This window comes from Coenobita brevimanus, chromosome 38 (assembly GCF_032717465.1).
Source record: "Coenobita brevimanus isolate Jiangsu-jjx chromosome 38, ASM3271746v2, whole genome shotgun sequence".
Classification (NCBI taxonomy): domain Eukaryota; kingdom Metazoa; phylum Arthropoda; class Malacostraca; order Decapoda; family Coenobitidae; genus Coenobita; species Coenobita brevimanus.
The window spans coordinates 22,394,263-22,419,160 of NC_136991.1; the positions used below are offsets into that span (position 1 = coordinate 22,394,263).

Below are 24,898 nucleotides of genomic sequence, written 5' to 3' on the forward strand. Positions count from 1 at the left end.
TTTCACCTCTTTCCAGAACATTTTCTTACAGTTCCGCCACTTTACACTCAAGTTCCTTCCAAATTCCTCATCCGTTCTCTTCTTACTCTCTCTTACTAATCTTTTCACCTCTCTCTTTCTTTCTACATATAACTCTCTCTTCCGCCTCTCAACTACTTCCACGAGAAAACACTGTTACTAATATTATGAACCCCTACACGTTGCCTGATGTGTATAGCTGTCACGATTTGGGGCGTGGATCACCACCAGCTGACGTGTTTAGCTGCAAACATCTTCCTGCCACCCGTTGAACCTGTGACCATCTTCTATGATGACCATAGGGTAAGTAGGTCCCCCAGGTACCCTACTGATGCATGGCTCAGTCTATACATGGCACTGGTAGAGTGTGGGGTGAAGTCTTCCTCTTCCTCCATGTCCAATTCTGTCCCCCTCAGAGGGGGGCCAATTGCATCATCAACCCCTGCAAAAGTTCTGCCCTTAGTGCCAAGGAAAGGGCTCAGTGACAGTGCCATCAGTCATGCCTTGGACAATACAGTGTCCTCACGTACAATGAGTGACAGTACTTCTTCTGAGAAGAAAAGATGTTACTGTGTGAGGAGTGAACTCTCTCACCCTCCAACCCCTTCTCGTTCTCAGACGCCTGAAAAGGCTCTCAAACTGCTGGAGGAGGAGGGCTGGGCTTTTAACAGTGATGAGTTCACTGAGGAAGAGGAGGCTGATGACCCAGCACTCCAGGCAGGTGAGCCTGGAGTTGGTGGTCATAAGGAAAATAAATGTTGTCAGGTCGTCTCACTGCCACTCTTGCAGCCTGCTTGCCATCGTCTTGCCCTCGAACATCCAGCTTCACCTCAGCTGAGTACTTCAAGGGCCAAATCACCACAACCGAGCCCTTCAGGAGTGGAATTTTCCATACGGGCCCCACATGGTGTGACTCAGCAGGATGTGTCTCCCCAGGGATGGTCTGCATCAGGTGGGTCATAATCCCCATACTCCTCCACCTCCCATACCTCTCCCTCTCCATCCCCCTCACCCCCCACCCGTGGGCGTGCATGTGGGTGTGCACGTGGGTGTGCATACATTCAGAAAAGACATGCTCCCCATGGCAAACGGCCCATTTTACCTGGTGTCGGCAGAGTCGATACGTATGTCTGGGTGGAAGGAGCAGGATCTGAGCCCTCTGTACCAGTTTTTGATGAGGAGGGGGCAGGTGTTCAGGAGGATGAGTTTCCTCCCAGGCCCTGGACTAGTAGTAATATTTTCAGGGTGATATTCACCACTGCCATCATGCAATACCTGGTGGATAAAATTAATTTCCACCAAGCTATGAGTGTGTGGTTGCTGGAAGTGCCTACCAGTGAAAGCACACACATGAAGGACTGGCTACCTACGGAGGTGGGGGAGTTGTTTGTGTGGCTAGCCCTTACCATGTTGATGGTGCGCCTAAGAAAACATGTGTTCCATGACTATTGGTCAGTTGATGAACTCGTGGGCACACTTGTGACAGGTACCTGGCAATCCTAAGGTTCCTGCATTTCAATAGAAATTATAGACTTGCACTGAATGACAGGTTATGGGAAATTAGACCCATCCTGACAATGCTCAAGGAGTCATTTTTCAGGGTTTTCCATCCGATTCAGAAAGTTGTTATTGATGAGTTGCTGGTGTTATTCCAGGATAGGTTGGCATTTATTCAGTATGTGCCATCCAAGTGTCCTCACTTTGGACTAAAATTCTTTGTCCTTTGTGACTGCAAAACTGGATATGTGCTTGATGTGCAAGTTTATTTGGCTATGGATGTTGATATACCTAGTGACAAAGCTCATGGTTTTTCGACATCAGTCGTGAAAATGCTGATGGAATGGTATTTCAACAAATACCACATACCGAACACCAATAATAATTACTACACAGCCCCGATGCTGGCCAAATATTTGCTTAACATGGTACTGGTACCTGCGGAACTGTCTGTGCAAAAAGAAAAAAATTTCCCTGTATTCCCAGCAAATACTGTACTGGAAAAGGTGCCTTTTATACCAAGAAATGTGACAACATGTTAGCCCTTCTCTGGCATGACAAGAGACAAGTTAGCATGTTGTCAACAGTACATATGGGTGTGTTTGAGGAAACGGGAAAGACAGACTACAGGACCGGGAAACCCGTGTTGATGCCGGATGTTTTCAATGATTATAATATCAATATGCAGCTTGTTGATAAATCAGACATGCAGATTGGTGAGGCTGACTGCCACTGTAAGTCCTGCCTGTGGTGCAAGAAGATGTTTTCGCACCTTCTTGATATCGCCGTCCTGAACAGTTCCTATTCAAGGAGCTCATCAAGAAACCCCTCACTCTCTATGAGAGTTTGAAAGAGAGCTTGCATGTGAACTCCTTGAAGAGTAATCAACTGCATAGGTGCCAGGTGTGAGGTGGGGGACACAGACAGCACCTACAACTGACAGGCTTAGCTGTGCAGAGTATTTCCGGTGGCACAGGCTGGTAGAGATTGGTCGTATCATTGAAAGTTGTCAGACATACAGGCAGTGCGCCATCTGCAACCCCAAATGCCGTCCCCTAGCATGAAAAGAGACAGTCTACATATGTGCAAAGCGCAAGGTCCCCCTATGCCCTAAATGTTTTAGCACGTATCACTCCAAGCGTGATTACTGAGGTGTGTGGGAAAATGTAAAATTTGTAGTAAACAGTTATGCACATGTGTGTAAATTTTTATATATAAGTAAAATGTAAGAAATTTTAAGTCATATCTAGCAAGCATTATAAGTGTTTTATAATAAGTTTTACAGGAGAAATGCAGTAAGTGATACTGTTTACGGTTATTGGTGAAACAATGATTGGAAATACCTTGTGTCAGCCTACCTGTTACATTAAAGACAACCACTAGTGAGCCAGCCAGAAAGAAAATTACCTGGTTGGCTATAACTAAATTTTTTCCCTTGGTACTGAGAAAATAGTGCTGAATATGTGAGCATAAGCATATTTGTGATGTGAAGTACAAATAATGAATGTTCTGTATAACATTAGTAATATTTTCACAACGCCCCTGATTAGTACAAATAAGTCTGAATTTTAGCACAAGTAATTACTTCATCCTCAACCATACTGCGTGAAACAGCCACAGCATTTACAGTACTTGTCAAAGTGCAATTACCTGGAATCGTGATGTCAAGTGCAATTATAAGTGTTGTGGTGGAGGGAAATTATTATATTTGGCACAAGAAGTGAGTACAGAAAATCCCACACACCTACAGGGCATAGTGGCACTGTGAAACGGACAGAAAACCCTATGGGGCAGCCACATGAGGAGGGTGATGAAGATGAGTAAGGAAAAGTTGAAAAGTGAGTGGAAAATTCCAAATTCCTTCTAAGGATGCCCGAGCAGTGTTACAATCACCACTCTGGTCAGTGCTGCCAATGCTAGCCAGTGAGTCCAAGGTCACTGCCAGTGGCGCGTGCTCGGAAGCAGCCTGCCGAAACGTGGAAAATCGGTCATCTTCAACTTATCCTTACTCTTTGATGGGATCCCCTGGAAACCTCAGAATACTTTCATCTGAAAGAAGAAGAGCTGGTGAGTCTTGTGTATCTTTATTTTTTTCTCTAGCTATAGTTTGGCAGATATTAGAGTTTGAAGTAAGGGCATTTTTTCCAAAATCACGGAAATCCCCTGTAAGGAAGAGTGGGCGACGTCTTGAAACCCCCAGCAGGTGGGATTAAACATCTCAGATTTCATTTCTTCAACCTTTAGATGTATTTACCTGGTTTCAGCACTTGGCTGAGCTTCCACTATCATGGCCAACCTTAATATGGGGATTCCTTAAGAGGAAACATGGCATAACTAGACTGACTCACTGATATTTTTTTTTTTAAATAACAGAACAGAGGAAGGAAAAACAAATGAGTAAAAAAAAAAATAATAATAATCCATACACCAGATTACTGGTGTCCTCCATTCATAAAATGTCTGTAACATTTGGAGATGAACTGCTGTAGGTTGAAGTTTGGAGGGAAACAGCTCTGGGGAAGCAAGTTCCAGACACATGCAGTTCGGGGAATGAAAGAATTCTGATAGGCAGAAGTTCTGAAATATGGCTGAGTGACATTCCAGTCATGAGCAACTGCCAGATGCCTGTGTAGCATGAGGGAAGGCATGGAGAGGTTGCACAATGGATGCAATTTCATCTGAGCATTTGCCATAAAAATACCTGTAAAATAATGCAAGGGAGGCAACATTTCTTCTCATTTGTACAGGAGGTAGAGTATTTTGTAATAGCAGGGTTATTAATAATTCAAGCAGCTTTGTTCTGAATTTTGTGTAGTTGTTTTTTCCACAAAACCAACTACAGTACCGTACTGTCATAAAACATCCCTGTTATAACATCAAAACAGTCATGTATCTGATGTTTATAAAACATTTCTCCACACACACAATCCAGCATTAGTGCCCAAGTGATGATGTGAGGGTGTGTGATACCACCTGCCGACACAAAGGTGGGTTGCTGGGCCTCAGGGAGGAAACTATCTAGTCTATGCCCGGAAACATACAATTGGATTAAACTTCTACATGACAAAAGAACTGATATTAATTTCGCAATGATTTACCTGCACTCTGTCATCTGGGGTGATTCGTAAGATGAGGTGATCATCTAGGATGTGCAGTGAGCTATCCAAAGGGGAGATGGCTAGCTCTGTGGGCCAACGTAGATGCAACTGATCCAAGTTGACTGTCCCGTTACAGGGTACAGGGGCCCAATGAGAGCGGTGGTCATGACCCCCAATCAGTGTGCTTATGATCCCCGTAGAACTCACAACACGGATATTTGTACCATCAGCAATAAATAATTCACCCTTTGATGAGATGGCCAGACCTGAGATACAAAAAGAATGCAGTCATGTATAATTAAGTTTGATAAAGTACGGTAACATGTGCTGAGTAATGAGAAATTTGATACGGCAGACTGAAAAAATATAAATGGAATACAAAGCACAATGGATAAATTAATTTACAAGAGTATTTTGCCTAAACTAAAATCATATATACGGTCAGGCCTCACTATTTTATAAGGTTACATCAAGGGAAAATTCATCACATTGAGATTTATCATACGGGTTCAATGGGGATATGTTTTTGGTCATGGGCCAACCACCTAAAAAAAAGCCTGGAAACAAGTGTTCATGTATGTTCATTAATCATCACAGGAATTCACACAGAAATGTGTCAGTGTATTATTACTCTATAGAGACCATCCTGCATTCCCTTAGGAAGGCTGACAATCATTTATTGTAGGTACTAGTCCTTGAAAATTAGGTGGACAGGACTTTTTATAATTAGGGTGAGATACAGCTTACCCTTATAGCAAACTACAGTGTTATTATCTTACCCCTTCTTCAATACTACACCAATACTGGTGTAGTCTACATAAGAAATATTAGTATAAGTAAGATAACTAACTTAAAGAGTGAATGAACAAAGTATAAAAGAAATGGCTTTTACAGGGAAATAAAATAAAAATAATAAACACATGTGGGTTACAAGAAGTAAAAACACTGAGGGAAATTGAATGAGTGGAACGAGTGGCTATGGAGTATGGCGTGTCACGTCACTGTGCTGACTGGGCTTCAAAAGTAGTCTGGTTGGCTGATCTGGTGTAAGTGGACTTGGCTCCAACCACCACTATTGCAATTCCTGTGACTGCTCAGCAGGGTTGGGTAGAACTTCTTATTCAGTAAACCCTCACTTTATCAAACTCCAGTATATCAGATATCAAATATATTGAATGCCTCTGAGTCCGCCAAACCTTTTTTTCTAACAATACCAAACTAGGGTTGATAATTAGGGCAAATCGCACAGCTCTTCCAACTGCCAAAAATACATGGGATGATTCACAACACAGAGGTGGATGAACATGAGTAAAAAATGAAACAAGCTACTATACTTAAGTTACGTAACACAAAGGAAACAGCCTGGCAGAGTCAGCCAGGTGCCATCTGCTTGCATGTTTACATAAAATTTTATTATTTTCCATAGACGGAGCTAGAGGCAATAAGAATATAGTAATCCCTCCACTATCCGATGTAACAGAGCCAAAGGTATGTCCGGAAAGTGGTCCCGTCTGGAAAGTGGGCCCCAGTCTCCTGGACTTGTACTTATGGACCTTAACTTAGAAAAACACCTATACAACTCCCTCTGGACATGCATAGCACCTATTTAAGACCCAAATCACACCAATAAGAGACATAAAAGACTTAAATAAATGCAAAAGAACCAGAGAATGAGGTTTTAGAGGTGAGTTTATACAATATTAAACATTCTGGGTACTTAAAACAAGTCCCTGGCTCCTGGACTGGTAGTTATGGACCCTAACCTACCTAACTCAGAAAAACACCTCCCTACTGCACATGCATAGCACCTAAGTCCCTATTCACACCAATAAGGGACATAAAAGAGTGAAATGAGGTGTTAGAGGTAAGTATGGAAAATACAGTACAATATGAAACATTCTGGGTACTTACAGCAAGTCCCCTGGCCATCTTGATGAATAACCTGCCTCCTCTCAGACTCTGACAGTAAAAAGTAGTACCTGAAGCACGTGCAGTACACTGTACATGAAGTCTTGCACTGAACTTAGTCATTTGCACTCAGAATTCCATTCTCTTAACACTGCGCACTCTAGTCTTACTTGCGCTCCATTGTACCTTAATGAAATAAGTGTTGCACTCTACACTTAAAGTCTTTGGACTCATAAATCCATTTTCTAAACCTAACACACTCTAGTTAATTAGCACTCCACTGATAGTCAATAAAATCAGTGTTGCACTCTGCACTTTAGTCTTTGCACTCAGAATTCTAATTTCTTAACACTATGCACTGTTTTCTTCACTGCACAACTCTGTAAATTCCCGTGTGGTCTAGTGGAGAAGTTCTTGCTGTTTAATCACTGTCAGAGTCTGAGACTAGCCAATGCAGGTGGCCTAGGGGTGCGTCGCTGGGTCTTGATGATGGAGTACCCACTGCAAACGACTCTGAAGAGAGGGGCAAACTCACGTCAAGTGGTGACAACACCGTGCCTGACGTGCTGGGCTGTGGCTCGGAGGATGAGGGCCTGTCTTGGGGAGGCAGTGCAGTGGAGCCAGGGCTGGGCACAGCGGGGGTCACGGGTCTGAAAAAGCTGTCAATGGTTGATTGATGCAAGGAACGACGATTTTGGCGATAAATGATGCGCTGCCTGAAAGCGTGCACTTCCTCAATGAGTCCCAAGGGCCCCATCTCCCTGTGGCAGTCTGGGTGTTCCAGGTAGTCGAGAATGAACTCTACGTGTTCCCAGAGTGCGTTCAGCTTGGGGATGGCTGGAGTAGTGTCACGCTGAGAGGAGTCCGCATCATCGTCGCCGTCCTCGTCGGAATCTTCAAGCTGGGTACTGACACCTGCAACTGAAGATGTGATCTCAATATCAGACATGGTCTGATACCCAGGATCGTCCTTGTCGTCATCCAACCACTCACACACTTCGTCCACATCAACATCATCCCCATGCGCACGTAGACGTGCATAGAAGTCATCCATGTCAAAACCTAGGAAATCGTGTTCCACATCCATTCCGAGAAGCAGACAAGACCAACCATTTTCTAGAGTCTTGACAGGGACTTCCTTCCATACACTGGCCCAGTTGTAAATGGCAGACTTGATGTTGTAGCGGCAAAGGTTTTCCAAAGTCTGCTGGCCTCGCGTGTCCTGTCCCTCCCTGCGCTCGTCCTCGTCCTCAACAATGACCATCACCTCGTCCAGGAACTTCCGTCGGTACAGCCTCTTCGTTGCCACGATCACTCCTTGGTCCATTGGTTGGATGAGAGCAGTCGTATTAGGTGGCAGAAACATGCACCTAATGCGCTCATTCTCAGTCACCAAGTTCTTGTCGCACAGGGAAGCAGGTGCATTGTCGAGGAGAAGGAGGGCCTTTACCTGGTTGCATGGGATTCCCAGTTTCTCCGTCTGGTAATGGATGACCTCCTTGACGAAATGGCGGTGGAACCAGTCTTTGAAGATCTGGGCAGTGAACCATGCCTTCAAAGAATGGTACCAAATGACAGGAAGGACATCCATCACCCCACGAAGACACCGAGGCTGCTTTGCACAGCCAACAATAACGGGCTTAAGCCGATACATGCCGTTAGCATTGGCACAACACAAAGCAGATATTTGTTGCTTGGACAGCTTGCTAGAGTGTTCGTTGGCAAAGAGCGATAGAATAATCCAGTTTTGTCAGCGTTGTAGACTTGACCGAGAGTGAGGCCCTCCCTGTCAATCAAGCGCTTCACTTTGTGCCGAAACTCCTCTACTCCATCCTCGTTGGCATCCAAAACTTCGCCATGGGCCTTACGGTTGGTAAAGCCATGTCGTAACTTGAACATGAAGAGCCAACCCTCGGGTGCCTTGAAGTCTGGGGCGTCATGAAGCCTTGCGAACTTCTCAGCAGCAGTCTTCAGCTCCGTGCCACATACCAGCACACCAGCAGCACGTTGCTGTCGATACTAAATCAACATGGAGCGGTTGACTCAGCATACTTGGGAGTAAACATCATCTTCCTCTCCACGTTGCATTTGCTTTTCGACGAGAAGTCAGCCGTGTACTGCATGCGTTTGTCGAGGGATCTCTTGATATCAAACAAAGTATATCGGGCCAGGCTGAAATCACGAAAGATGCGTGAGGTAGACCATCTCGCATCCACCTTGTCCAATATCTCCCTCTTCTTCTCCAGAGTCAAAACCACTCTCTTCCTCTTCTCAGGCAGCGGGGCCATCATCACACACACTAAGAAGAGGCAGGATAGCAGCAGCAGAGCCTGCAGCAGGTAAGGCACCACCACAAAAGCGAGCACGTGGGTGGCCATGATCATGAGCGTGCACTCACAACAAGAGACGGGTGGTAAGTGGGGAGGATGCAGGGGCACTCTAGCAGACGGCGGAGGAACTACGCACCAAAACACAGCTGGTCTGCGGGAGGAAAAAAGTAGGATTTTTTTCTAATTTTTTGCGATTTTTGGCCCATTTGGGGAATATTGGATCCCGGGACCAAAATATCCGGTAAGTGGGGATGTCCGGAAAGTGGGCGTCCGGATAGTACGGGGATTACTGTATTTTGTTATATATTGAACGTGAGAATAAGATGTGTTGATGGATATTTACATAAACATTTTATTATTTTCCACAGAAGGAGCTACACACACTATGGATGTTTTGCTGCTTATTACGTGACATACACACATCGCTTGAGTAGCGCCGAAAGCTGGCAACTAGCTACGTATGTAGCTAATCTGCCACAGGAGTACCCACTAATGTTTAATAACATCCAGCTCACTCCTGGATCATCCTCAAACATACTTGGGGTTTCATTCTCTCAGAACTTATTTTGGAAAGATCATATTACATCTCTTGTAAAATCTGCTTCCAAGAGATTGGGTGTGCTAAGCAGACTCCATACCTTCTTGACCCCTGTACAGTTGTTGTCTTTAAACATGGGTTTTATTCGCCCTTGTGTAGAGTACAACTCTCATGTGTGGGGAGGCTCTCCACATACAGCTCTTCTCAATAGCGAGGAGTCAAAGGCTTTTCGTCACATTAACTCTCCTCCTCTTACTGGCTCCCTTCAACCTCTGTCTCTTCACCGCACTGTTGCATCTTTATCTCTTTTCTATCTCTGCTTCAATGGTCACAGCTCCTCTGAACTGTTTGCTTCCATCCCTCCACCACTACGACAGGTGTGTAGCACCCATCTAGCAACAAACTCTCATCCCTTTTCTGTCCAACTCTCAAATGCAAGAATTAACCATTATTCCCAGTCCTTCATTTATGCAACAGGTCGGCTCTGGTAACTGTCTCCCTCTATTTTTCCAACTGCCTACAATCTCCAGTCTTTCAAAAGCAGTGTGTCCAGGCATCTCGAAATAAACAGATCTTGAATTTGGCTCTCTGTCGTATTGATTTTGTTTTTTTCTTGGAAGGAATGGTCTGCAGGCTCCTGGCCTTTGGTTTCTTCTTCCTTGAATAAAAAAAATAAATAATAATAATACGAGTAATAATAATAATAATAATAATAATAATAATAATAACAACAACAATAATAATAATACAAAAAAGACAGACTAGCACCACCTATGAATATTTATGTAAACATTTTATTATTTTCCACAAATGAAGCTACAGACAGTAGGAATATTTTGTTATTTAATAAAAGTGAGACTGAGATGCATAGATGGAAATGAGTAGAGTCAATAGCAGGCAAGTACAGTATACCCCCACTATCATAAATTAACTGGGGGAAAGCCAGGTCCGACAACACTGAAAGTTTGATAAATCCGAAGGGTCTCCCTTTTAGGTGGTAATTCAAGGATATGTTTGAAAATTAATGAGTACAACATCATATTCTAGTACTAAAAATGAAAACTATACCCATTTTACACTAACTTGGCCCATAATTTCATCCATTAGCTCCTTATTTAACATCCCTGTCATAGCACATCATGGTTAGTATAGCATTACTATAGTCTGTTATTACAGCTCAGCAGTTATACTGGGGAGAGGGCAATTTCTGGCCAGGTTGGAGTGAAAATGGCAGGAAATGCACTGTACCAGTATAGATGACTGTAAACTGCTTATACTGCCACTCAGCCTGTATGCTATACACTGAGTGTACTGTCACTCATCATCACTGTCGGCAAAGACGACTCCTGGTGGCTCCCAGTGCCACATCTGGCATAGTGGGTCCTGAGGTGGTGGGGCTGAGACCCTGGAGGCTGTACTGCTGCATCTTGAGACTATGTGTTGCAGGTTGAGGAGGCTGATACTACTGAGACAGAAGAGGTCTCTGACTCTGCGCAGAGCCTCATGGCAGCAGGAGAGGGCACAGACTTGAAAAACTGGCAGATCTTAGGCTGGATCTTCCTTCATTGCTGCTTCTGCATTAACTCTGGCCTAAAGGCCACATGACCTCATAATATTAAGCAAGAGGTCACCCAACTCTGTCTATGATGGTTAGGATTGTGTCTGCAACATCAATGCCTGCAACTAGTGACAGTCCAACTGCCTTCTCCTCCTGCTCTTCATCTTCCTCTTTAACTGCTGTCCTGACTTCCAAGAGATCTGCAACAATCTTCTGCTCCTGATGGAAGCCAAGCACACCAGCATTCTCATCAGACCACTCTTGCAGCTCCTCCTCAGCAAAGCTCCCTCGCCCTGCTGCTGCCAACAAATCTGCCATCCTCGGTAGCTCAAACCCCTCAAAATCATGCTGTGGTGCTGGGGTCTTGGGGGTTCGGAGGAGTTTGCACCAACCATTCCTGAGCATAGCAAGTGGCACTTTCTTCCACACCTCTGTCCAGTTGAAGATGGCATCCTTTATTGCATAGCTCTTGAAATTTTGCAGGGTTTTCTTGCCTCTGGTGTCCTCATACTCAACCTGGTTCATCCCACCATTACAGGCTGAGGTTTCTGTAGTGCCTCTTGACACTCTCTATGACTCTGATCCATGGGTTTGGATCATAGCAGTGGGGATGAATGGCTGGAACATGACCTTGATTCATCCATCCTTGTGGCTGAGTTTGGTGGGGGAAGGATGGGCTGTGGTGTCATCCAGCAGCAGCGCTGCCTTCATTTCATCAAGACTGACGCCACAACTTTTTTGGTGCTGCCTCAAGGAAAGGTCAAAGCTGTGGTGGAACCAGTCATTAATGATATCCTGGGCAAACCACGCAGGCTTGCTCCCATGGTACTCAACAGGAAGCTTGGCCATGATGTCCATGAATAACCTGGAGCACCTGCTCTTGTCTACAATGACTGGCTGTAAGCAATGAGTGTCATCATCATGGGCACAAGCCAGAATGGAGAGCTGCTAATTCACTGTTTTATGTCCTGGAGCTCTAACAGCATCTCTGGAAGCCTGGGTGTTTTGAGCAACAGCACACCAGTAGAGTCCAGTTTCATCTGCACTGTAAATTTAAAACTCATGCAAGCCCTCATCCTTCATCAGCTTTCCAGTTATGGCCCTGTTAACATTACCACAGCATCTAATGAATCTCCACAGCGAGCCATTACTACACTTAAATCTGCAATTCCAGGGTGTGCAGCATGCACCTGTGCTGCATGCTGAATGTCCTAGCCATGCACAGGAACACTCTCAGCTCACTCCAGCATGTTCCACTAATACATAGCTTTGTTCCGCTTCTCGTTCAGCAGCTTCCTGGTCCTGAACACACTCTTCCCCTTCTTTCCACTTTCCAGTTTCTTCATTGCTTCCTTTGTTTCATCTTCAGCCTTCAGGATGTCATGAAGGTCATACTTGCGCACTAAATCACCCCTGCTCGTGCCGCTCTTGTGGGCTTCAACCACCTCCATTTTCTCTGCAATGAATACATTCCACCTCTTCGCTTTTTCAGAAGAAAGGGGGCTGAGAGATTCCTTATTAGAAGTCATTCTTCACAATCACAATGGAAAAATACTTCGCAAAGTTGAGAGATGTGAGATGCAAACATGGCTGTCTGAATGCAATGAAAGATGCAGCAAGACTGAGGTCAATCCTGTGATGCAATGTGTCCACAGACTCTGGTCCTGCCCAGGCCTGCCAGAAGTGGCCCCCTCCTTTTTTTTTTTTTTTTTTAATAAGAGAAAAGAGGAAGGAAAAACAAATGAATAAAAAAAAAATACTCCATACACCAGATTACTGGTGTCCTCCATTCAACAAATATCTGTAGCAGTTGGACTTGAACAGCTGTAGGCTGAAGTTTGGAGGGAAACAACTCTGGAAGCACATTCTGGAGAGGTGCAGTTCAGGGAATGAAAGAATTCTGATAGGCAGAAGTTCTGCAACATGGCTGAGTGACATTCCAATCATGAGCGCTACCAGATGCCCGTGTAGCACGAGGGAAGGCATGGAGAGGTGGCACAATGGACACAACTTCGTCTAAGAATTTGCCATAAAAATATCTGTAAAATAATGAATGCAAGGGAGGCAACATTCCTTCTTACTTGTAGGGGAGGTAGTTTATTTATAACAGCAGGGTTATTAATAATTCCAACAGCTTTGTTCTAAATTTTGTCTAGTTGTTTTAATGCAACCTCTCCACATCCATTCCACAAAGGTGAGCAATATTCAAGCCAATAGTGCACATGACTCATAAATTATAGCTAACCGCTCGCCAGTGAAGAAGTTATGGACTCTATACAATAATCCAAGTTTCTCTGTGGTGGTTCAAGCAAGTGATCTGACATGAGAGGACCAGCTGAGGGCATTGTTAAGTGTGATGCAGAGAACTTCAATACTTTTGGAGATGGGAATATTAGTAGCACTGAAGGTAATAAACGAATCTGGTAATGTATGTCTATTAGTAAATTGTATATATTTTGTTTTACTAGCATGATGGTGCTAAGGCTGCAGTGCGTGTGGATGGTGAACTGAGTGAATTTTTCTCTTTGAAGATTGGGTTGAAACAGGGATGTGTCATGTCTCCATGGTTGTTCAATCTGTACATGGATGGGGTAATAAAAGAGGCACAAGGTAGGGTAGTGGATGTTGGAGTGGCCCTGGTGAGAGAGGGTAGTGTTTGGAAACTCCCTGTACTGTTGTTTGCAGATGATACTGTGTTGTTGAGTGAAGACGAAGGAGAGCTGCAAGGCTTGGTGGATGAGTTTGGGAGTGTGTGTAAGAAATGGAATCTAAAGGTGAATGTAGGGAAGAGTAAAGTGATGGTCTTTGAGAGAGGTGAAGTCAGTGAATGTACAGCGAGGTTGGATGGTGAGGAATTGGAAAATGTGAGTACGTTTAAGTACTTGGGTAGTGTGATGAGTAAGAATGGAGGTTTGGAGGGTGAAGTGTTTGAAAGGGTACAGCAGGGAAGAAAGGTTGCTGGTTCCTTGAAAGCAGTGATAAGAAGCAGGGAAGTGAGCATGGATGTGAAAAAGTTACTACATGACAGTACTGTGATACCAACTCTAACGTATGGAAGTGAAGCTTGGACGTTGCTGGAAGGACACAAGTCAATAGTGAGAGCAGTGGAAATGAGTTATTTAAGAGGAACCTGTGGAGTCACATGGAGAGACAGGCTGACAAATGAGAATATAAAGGAGCATTGTGGTGTGGATGTGGATGTGATAGGAAGCGTTAGGAGGAATACACTGAGGTGGTTTGGCCATGTGGAGAGGATGGAGGGTGAAAGACTGACGAAGAGAGTGTATGTGAGTGAGGTGGAGGGGGGAAGAGGGAGGGGGAGAACGAGGATGAGATGGGGGGATGGAGTGGAGAGGTATATGAGAGAGGGGGGTGTGAGTTGGGAGCGGGGCAGTGAAATGGCGGGGGACAGGGCGACGTGGAGGCGATTTGTTTGTGGCCACCCTGAACGGGATTGAGGCATCTGGCAATAGACAGATAGATACATAGACTAGCATTAAATGAGACAATGTTGTTTTGTCTCCATTCATTAATCACAGATAAGTCTTGATTTATGGAGATGGCTGTACTGAGAGTACAGCCATCTCTGACATAGTTAAAGATATTAGACTTTGCAAATGGGTGTCTGATTATGAATGAACTATGAAGTGTTGAGTCACCACCTATTCCTGCCACCAGATCTTCAACCTAGCCCAGGCATGTGGAAGAAAACGCCGCCATAACCTTGGGAACTGTATTCTGAGTAATCTTGCGAGTGGGGAGTGGTTCAGAAGGGCCGCCCCATTTATCGACCATTGTTAGGCACACCCCATAAAAATTTTTGTGGGCTCTGAGGTGTTCAATAAATCTGAAATCTGTTCAGCCGAGGCTCAATACCGCGAAAGCCTACGGTAGCTATATTAGTAATACACAGGAGACAGGCTGATGCTGCCGGCAAGCACTACCAGCACGCACATCTACTGAAATGTATTACTATTTTTCAAAGAAGGAGCTATAGACCTTAAGAACATTTCATTATTCATTAAAAGTTTTGTCATTGCACTGCAATATATTATTATGACAGCGATGGTGGTCCAATGGCTATCCACATGCGAGGTGATGTAACATGATGCATGACTGGAGAGATACCATCTTGTACAACAAAACATGTGACAGAGTGAGAAAGCAGCACAGAGACTTTAAAAGAGTGGTGGGAAGATGGGAGCATGTGCAGCTGACTCAGAATGAGGAACTGTGCAGATAAACCTCAGGCGGCAATTTTGGCTCAAATACATGACTGTCAGCTTGTGTGTCACCATGTGGAAGCATAGCAGCCTCTTAGGGAGGATAGTTCAGACTGTATAAGCAATGATTCATGATCACTAAGTGCAGAAGAGGTTAGCCTTTCAATGATTTTAACACTATGGCACGCTGATGACGACAGTCTCGTCATCCAAAAAACTCCCATAGGCCCACCGATGACAATATTCTCGTCATCGAAATAAAATACAGTATTTGTCAAAAATCCATTTAAGGTTTAATTTTCATGGGATATGGTTTAAAATGATTGCCAATGTCTTCCAATTTTTTCTGTGAGTCATGTGACTGCCCCAGGCTGCCATGCAGCCACCCACACCAAAGAAAACGTCAGTAACTTCTCATCTCTGTTCGTGGTCAGACCCTGCTTACCATCATGTCTGTTTACCTGCAGTTTTCCGTGGATTTTTCATCATTTTCTGTCTTACTGCATTTATAATCACTGTAAATCTTACCCATGATGGACAGTGACAAAGGATACAGCAAATCCATTTTGAAAAAGGAGAAAAAAATGCATAAAATTGAATGTATGCCAGAAGTAAGAAAGAGTGAAACTCACTCCAACAAAGTCTGGGGCTGTAATGGAGAAATTTTCAGAAAGTGATTTTGAAGAGCTTGACAGTACAGAAACTGGCAGTGATGTTGCTAGTGAATTAGCAGAGAGTGACACAGTATGTGAAACAAGTGATATTGGCACTGGTGGTGGTGTCAAGCAGGAGGCGAGTGTGAGGCTAGTTGCAAGCGTAAGGCTAGTGGTGTAAGACAGAACGGTGGTGAGGGAAGTAGTGATGATGGATCACCACCACCTGATGCTGACCCAAGTGGTCCCTCTACCTCCAATCAGACTCATGCCAGTGTCCTAATCAATGTGCCAGAGCTCCTTGTACCATTCAAGCAGATGATTCAGCCTGGTCAACAACCAACACTGCACCATTTGTAAAGATTTTTACTGGGACACCAGGCTTGACTATCCCGGCACCAGCCAATGCTCTTGGATTTATTCAGCTATTCATTACAAGAGATTTGCTGAAATATTTGGTAAATAAAACTAACCTGTATGCAGCATCATCCTTGCACGATGCTTCCAACCCATGGAGGACTGAGAGGGATGAAGTGAATGTGAAAGAGATGGCAAACTTTTTGGGTATAACTATGTTGATAAGAGCTGTGAAAGCCCCCAAGATGACAATGTACTGGCAAATCAGTAAAAAGTGGCATGTGCCTGCTGTCAGTGCGTGCAAGACTTTGAAGTGATATTCTGTAATTGCTATGCATTTGTACACATATAACAATAGAGCATTTACTGAAGACACTACTGACAGACCCATAAAAATTAGAACAGTAATGAAATACCTGACCAACAAATTCAAGACCTTCTATATTCCCAAGAAGCACCTATCTCTAGATGAAAGCACAATGGCATGGAGGGGACGTTTAGCTTTCAAGGATTATAATCCAAATAAACCTGATAAATAAGGAGTAAAGCTGTACATGCTGGCTGAGTCAAAGATGGATTATGTCTTTGATTCTGATGTGTATGCAGGGATTGGGAAAACATCCACTGAAACAGTAATGGGTTTGATTGCACAAATGAGGAAAAAAAAGATTATCATCTATATATGGATAACTACTACAACTCAGAGGAACTTAGTGAACAGCTCCTAGAACATGGTGTGTACACCTGTGGTATTCTCAGACTCCAGTGTGGTGCACCCAAAGATCTGCTAGATTCAAAGAAGAACCTGCCAGCTGATACCACTATATTCTGTGGAAAGACAAGCGAGCTGTTTCAGTAATAACAACTTGCCAAAATGCTGATATGCAAGAACTGCAAAGAGGACGGAGAGTAAGGAACAGAGATGGAACAACTTACTACAACGGGTCACTGTGAAAAAACTACGGCAATCTGTGTCTACAGTGATCATTTGCAAGAAGTTGATCACTTTGACCAAATGGTGAAATATTTTCACCACATAGAAACACCAAAAGTGGAGAAAGAAAATCATGTTCTGCTTTCTGCAAATGCTTATGTTCTGTATAAGTACTTTTCAACTGATGCAAAGAAACTGACATGCCTCGAGTTCCACAGACTCCTCATTGATTCACTGATGGACTTTGAGTAGACGGATTGGCCTGGCAGAAATGAAATGATCGCACATGCTGCTGACACAGGTGAGCATGACAGCAGCACTAGTGGTGAAGCTGCGGCATCACCAGAGCCAGCACCTGGGCCATCAGCTGTGAGGCGGTCCCTCTTTTCTCCTGCACCATGAGATGAAGATTCGTCATCTGACTCAGAAAGGAGGTTGAGACAAAACCTACTGGTCCTCATGGGAAAAGACCTTGTATTGTTGATAAACTAAAATGTCTAAACAAGAATTTGAACCATATCCTACTTAGCGTGAGGAAATATCTGAGATGGCATGTCTGCTACAAGTCTGGGAAAAGAAAAGTCACCAAGTATAAGTGCAAGTCATGTGATGTGGCTTTGCACTCTGCACCTTGCCACGGCTTGTACCACTGCAAGAAGAAATACTGGGTGGTGAAGCACTAATGCTTCCCCACCATCCCCTCCACCTACCATATGCTGAGCATCTCCAGGATGTACTTTACTGGAGTGGGTGGAGGGGTTATACTGATAGCTCAGCCATCATTGGTTGGTAAGTATAATTACTGTATATGGATTATTTTTATTATATAGCATATGCAATATATTTATCTTTCTGTTGTATGTACTGTGTTAGTAACATTTGTATTCATATTCTGACATTCTCGAATGCAAATAATATTGTAGAAAAAACTTGTACGAACAGTTAGAGACTCAAATGAATGAAGTAGCACATAAAATACTGTCAGAAATAAAATAATATGCAAGTTGACGGTGTGATGATGGAGTTTGCCTGGTCTTCCTTAATTATTTTTTTGGGGGGGTGTTAGTAATAGTGATGTTGGTTGTCTCATCATTATTTTATACATGTATTGTTGTAAAACAAACATCTGCATACAAATCAAGTGTAAAATTATTAAAATAGCACAAAAAATGTAAAAAATAAAGAAAGAGTATAAACATTTATGTTAGTTGCCTATGTTTTTTTACATGACACTATGTGGTAGGTGGGGGCGCTCACCATCCATTCACTCAATGTAGTGGTGCTCTCGGGTGTCTGCCCTGTCCTCTCCTCCATCCTTCTTTCCTTCCATCTTCTTCTATCTTTCTTTCCTTCATTCTTTCCTCGTCCTTCTGCCTACGGGTGACTTTCCACTCCCTCTTCTGTCTTTCATTCCTTCATTCTTTCCTCTTCCTTCTGCCTGTGGGTGATTCTACACTGAGTGACAAGCCAAATGGTTTCCTGGACACCAGGAAACCATTTACTATGCTGGGTGGTAACCATATAACCAAATTTTGGCGTCTGATGGTTTAGTGGGTAATTATTGTGCTCCAGTCAGATTGAGCCGGTGAAGGTTTATATCCAAGGGATGGTTGGGGTTTACTGCTCACATAATGCCACTCAGGGATGAATGAGGTTGGTCACTCTCATCTTAAATGTCAGGACCAACTGCCTAGCCCCGGGCTCCTATGCTCCTCATGGGGCAACGTAGGATTTGATGATGGATGGATGGATGTACTTTCTCTTACAGTACTGGTTATGCTTATATTCTCTTCAACCTTATATGTATATATCCTCATAGAAAAATCTATTGTGGACAATTTAAGACCAAACTGAATAATATAGAGTGAAAAATAAGGTCAGAAATAAAAAAATACAATCATGTGCGAGTAACTATGCATTGCTGGCAATGAACGGCCAATTCTGGGGTGGCGCGGGCCAAGTGCACCAGGTGGGCCAAAGTGTTAAATGAATGATAACATACCAATCAAGTGTACCGTGAGGCTGGACCATAAACCTCTATGGGCATTAACATAATGCCATATAACCTATGTTATAACCACTTCAGTATCAGAAAAATCAAACTAACCTTACTTAACCTAATCTCTTCATATATCAGAGGTTGCCAGTAGAAGGCTGATGAGTGTATCTGATAAAAAAAGAATATGAATGACTTACCATGCTGATGGAAAAACTGACAAACTAAGCTAGGATTTGCCAATCACTGATTGTGCTGCAATAGACAGTTTATGCAAAAAAAAAAGCATTACCAAAGGAATGATTTACAGATGTTTTCATATGCAAGCATGAATGTACAGCTGACTAAAAAAGTATCAGCCATCTTACCGCTCCGATCATTCTGAAACATGGATGAAGCATTGTGGTATATAGGACTACCTGCGATATAAGCAACTACTGTCTACAGCAATTAGTAGAATGCTAAATCACATAAAACATCACATACTGGGTGCTATATTTTTTGAAGCACTGGGTTAATTAAGATTCATGTGTGCTTGCAAAACTTGTTCATTTTCACATCCATCACATCCAAGAAGTGCAATACATTCTTGGCTGATAGTACATTGTACTGATATTTGAGAATTCAACTGACCCTACTGATTTAATTAATTAACATTCCTAATGAAAAGTTGTTGAATGTCATGAGGCGTATGTATAATGGTGCTATGGCTGAAGTGTGTGTGGAGAGTGAACTAAGTGAATTTTTCTATCTGAATGTTGGATTGAAACAGGGATGTGTCATGTCTCCATGGTTGTTCAATCTGTATATGAATGGGATTTTAAAAGAGATTCGAGACAGGGCAGTGGAGTGGCCCTAATGAGAGAGGACAGCATTTGGAAACTTCCTGTACTGTTGTTTGCAGATGATACCATACTGTTAAGTGACGATGAAGGGGAACTGCATGGCTTGGTGAATGAGTCTGGGAGGGCATGTATGAAATGGAATCTAAAGGTAAATGTAGGAAAAAGTAAAGTTCTGGCCTTCATGAAAAATGAAATCACTGAATGTACAGTGAGGTGGGATGATGGGGAAATGGAATATGTGAGTGCATTTACATGCTTGGGTAGTGTGATAAGTAAGGATGGAAATTTGGAGGGGGATGTGCTTGAAAGGATACAGCAAGGAAGAAAGGCTGCTGGCTCTTTGAATGAAGTGATAAGAAATACATAAGTGACCATGGAAGTAAAAAAAAAAAAAGTCATTGCATGATAGTACTGTGATATCAACTCTAATGCATGGAAGTAAAACTTGAACCTTCTTGGAAGGACATAAGTCGAAAGTGTGAGCAGTGGAAATGAGTTATTTGAGAGGAGCATGTGGAGTTATGTGGAGAGACAGACTGACACATGAGGATGTGAAGAAGCGTTGTGGTGCAGATGTGGATGTGACAGAAAACATTAGGAGAAATGCACTGAGGTGGTTCGGCCAAGTGGAGAGGATGGAAAGCGAGAGACTAATGAGGAGAATGCACGTAGGTGAGGTGGGGGGGGAGGGAGGGGAAGGCCAAGGATGAGATGGAGTGATGGAGTGGAAAGGTATATGAGAGAGGGGGGTGTGAGCTGGAGGGGTAGGGGCAGAGAAATGGCGGAGGATAGGGCGACATGGAGGCGATTTGTTTGTGGCCACCCCATACAGGAATGAAGCATCTGACAATTGATGGATAAACAGAAAATTCCAATTATCTGATGTTGCCTCAACCGATATCCATCATCTGACAATACAGAAAATCAAGTTGAATGAAAGCAATATAAGACTTTTTATGACATCAACAAACAGAGGGAGGAAAACCCAACTTTTCAAACTGCCCGCTGCTTCCTGCTATCCACACATCATCAATGATATCCACCAAAACACAATCCAGCCTACCCAGTGCCTGCTGAGTGGGGCTGGGTCAGTTCACCAGTATTACCAGCTTGGCTGAAAATTAACAAAATCCAACAACCTTACATATCTTGTTGCAACTCTTTGGAGGCTAGCAACATGTGGCTTTTTTTTAGCTGAGGCTAGCAACATGTGGCTTTTTTTTAGCTATTTTTGTCCTTTATTTTGGGGAATATCTAGCAGATCCATATGAAAGTATTCACCATAAATACAATTCTGCTAAGAATTACTCATGGACGACGATGAGATTTACAGTGACGAGTTATTCCTGTGGTTGTTATAAGTCAATACTATCTGTATATCCCTTAACCCCGTAAGGGATGGCCAGAAACAAATCTCCTCCACATCACCATGTCCCTTGCCATTTCACTGTCCTGCTACCAGCTCACACACCCCCTCTCTCATATACCTCTCCACTCCATCCCTCCATCTCATCCTTGGCCTCCCCCTCCCTCTCCTCTCCTCCACCTCACTCACATACACACTCCTCATCAGTCTCTCACTCTCCATCCGTTCCGCATGGCCAAACCACCTCAATGTGTTTCTCCTAACATGTCCTATCACATCCACATCCACACCACAATGCTCCTTCACTTCCTCGTTTGTTAGTCTGTCTCTCCATGTGACTCCACATGCTCCTCTCAAATAACTCATTTCCAATGCTCTCACTCTTGACTTCTGTCCCTCCAACAAAGTCCAAGCTTCACTTCCATACGTTAGAGTTGGTACCACAATCCTGTCATGTAGTAACTTTTTCACTTCCAAGCTCACTTAACTGTTTCTTATCACTACCCTCAAGGAACCAGCAACTTTTCTTCTTTGTTGCATCCTTTCAAGGACTTCACCCTTTAAACTTCCATCCTTATTCATCACACTACCCAAGTACTTAAATGCACTTACATTTTCCATATCCTCCTCATTCAACCTCACTGTACATTCACTGTCTTCACTTCTCTCAAAGACCATAATTTTACTCTTCCCTATATTCACCTTTAAAGTCTGTTTCTTACATACCCTCACAAACTCATCCACCAAGCCTTGCAGCTCCCCTTTGTCATCACTTAACAACACAGTATCATCTGCAAACAACAGTACAGGGAGTTTCCAAACAATGCCCTCTCTCACTAGGGCTGCTCCAACATCCAATGCCCTACTTTGTATCTCTTTTATAATTTATAACCCCACCCATATACAGATTGAACAATCATGGAGACATGACACATCCCTGTTTCTATCCAACCTTCAAATAGAAAAAATCACTCAGTTCACTATCCACACGCACTGCAGCCTTAGCACCCTCATACATACTCTTCACGGCATTCAACAACTTCCCATCTATTCCATATATTCTTAATACTTTCCACAATCCTTGTCTACTCATCCTGTCATATGCCTTCTCCAAATCCATGAAGGATGCATACAATTTCTTTCCCTTCTCTAGAAACTTTTCCACTGAAGATCTAAGAATGAGTATCTGATCTACACAACCTCTTCCCTTCCTAAAGCCTCCGTGTTCTTCTCCAACTAATTCCTCTGTTATTTCCCTATGTCTGTCAATAAGTATCCTACCATATACTTTTCCTATTACACTAAGAAGACAAATGCTCCCGTGATTACCATATACTTCTTTTTCCCCTTTTCCTTTGTACAGGGGAATAATTATACCTGACTTTCAATCCTCTGGGACTCTATCTTCCTCTCATGCCAAATCTGCACATCTTCCTCATCCATTCTACTACTATCTCTCCCCCATGCTTCAGCATTTCACCACACACTCCATCAATTCCTGGGGCTTTCCTCATTTTAACTTTCTTCATTGTTTCCACAACTACATCCTACTGATTCCTTCCTCTCTTCTCACATCCCTCCATCTCCCAGCCATTCCCCAGCTACTTACACTGACATTACTTTCATTCTCTATGTTCAACAATTCCTTAAAGTGTTTTCTCCGTCTGCTCACTTTTTCTCCCTTCTCTACTAGTAATCTAACAATCAATACTGTACAGTACAATTGAAGACAAAATTCGTGTCCTGAAGTTTGGTGAAAACATCTGGCAAAAGGCTCAAGTTTGGGGGCTTTCTGCTTTGTGTCATACGAACAGTTGGTAGCACTAACAGAAGCGCCATTTGCTCCAGGTGTCAAGCCTGTGGATGTGAGCATATTTTTCATACCTAAGTGAAATAAATATATATACAGTACTGTAGTTGTGCTTTTCCACCTGCTAATTTTACATGATATACTGGGTATATAAGAAATGTTTCTTATCTGTTTTTTTAATGCCATGTTAGGAAAACCACAATTCAATTAGCTAAAGACATGTCTGGATTTTGGTTCTACTTCTTCATTAACACTTTCACGATCTTTGGACGCAGATCTGCATCCAACCTGACAGTCCCCAACTCACTCTTTGGATGCAGATCCGCATCGAAACAAAGAAATATTCCCTATAAATCAGGAATTGTGTCTAGCACCATGAAATTTGGTCTGATATTAGCCTGATTGAATTTCCAGTTCAGTGATACTATTTTCATTCGTGGGAAAACTGGAAAACGTGACCAAAAAATCTATTTATCTATTGCCAGATGCCTTAATCCCCTGACAGGTGGCCACAAACAAACTGCCTCCATGTCGCTCTGTCCCCCGCCATTTCACTGCCCTGCTCCAAGCTCACACCCCCCTCTCTCATATACCTCTCCACTCCATCCTTCCATCTCATTCTTGGCCTCCCCCTCCCTCTCCCCCCCTCCACCTCACTCACATACACTCTCCTCATCAGTCTCCCACTCTCCATCCTCTCCACATGGCCAAACCACCTTAACCCCTAACAGGCAGGCGACGTTACGTAACGTCCGTGCATGAGGAGGCGGGTGAAGTTATGAAACGTCCAGCCATTTTCAGTCCTATATTATTGGTGAAACTGGGTGATATGGCATCCTTGTCATCTATTGTCCTGTTCTATACTCTCCCAAGCCTTGAAACAAGTAAAATAGAATATACATAATATATAAGTTGCAGTGTTATAATCATTCAAGTAAAATAGTATATACATACGGAAGTTTTATTGTTACAAGTGTTCAGGTAAAATAGAAAACACATACATAAAATTTTGAATACAATGAATAGTGTAAAGAATGTATAAATGATAAATATGGTGTTCAGTGGTGAAGAAAAAACAAATGAGTGAATAATTTGCTAGCCTCACCCCAGGCGCACCTGGTGATAAGCTGCCTGCCTGCCCTCCTCCCTCACTCCTCCCCTCCTCCCATAGCCCGCAGAGATGAATTACCGCGCATATAACACCTCTTGCATTCATTTTTCATCCATTTTTCATCGATTTAATGATGTTTAGGCTTATTCCTTGATACATAATTTTTCTGAAAATATGCCGCCCCACACAGATGTATAATTGGTAAGTTGCCCGCCCATAAGGGGTTAATGTGTTTCTACAGATGCTTCCTATCACATCCACATCCTCACCACAACACTCCTTCACTTCCTCATTTGTCAATCTGCCTCTCCATGTGACTCCACATACTCCTCTCAAATAACTCAAAAAATGCTTAGATTAAAAAGTGGTACAGTGCCCTCACACAATGAACGAGTTTATGGTCAGCAGACGAGCTCGTTCACTGTGAATACATTCACTGTGAACAACATATCTTATGGGATAAATAGCACATGGGCGGCACCACTCCCTCAAAGTCCACATTTTGAGCCACAGAGATGTATTAAATAGCACATTTCAAACACATACAGTACGGATATATAAAATATAAAACACTTGGTTATTTACCTTAACCCGCGCCGTCCCAGTGACGTGAATTAACGCGGCAACATTGCAAGGTCCCTAATTTGCACAATTTT

At 43.2% G+C, this 24,898-nt stretch overlaps 1 protein-coding gene across 1 annotated transcript in view; it reads right to left on the bottom strand.

Moving 5' to 3' along the window:
* Window positions 1-24,898, bottom strand: part of LOC145396553 (teneurin-m-like) — a 1,418,848-nt gene that overhangs the window by 259,332 nt on the left and 1,134,618 nt on the right. The window contains exon 33 of the mRNA XM_080269929.1: window positions 4,614-4,879. Coding sequence (XP_080126055.1) covers window positions 4,614-4,879 — 266 coding nt within the window. The remainder of the gene's footprint in view (window positions 1-4,613; window positions 4,880-24,898) is intronic.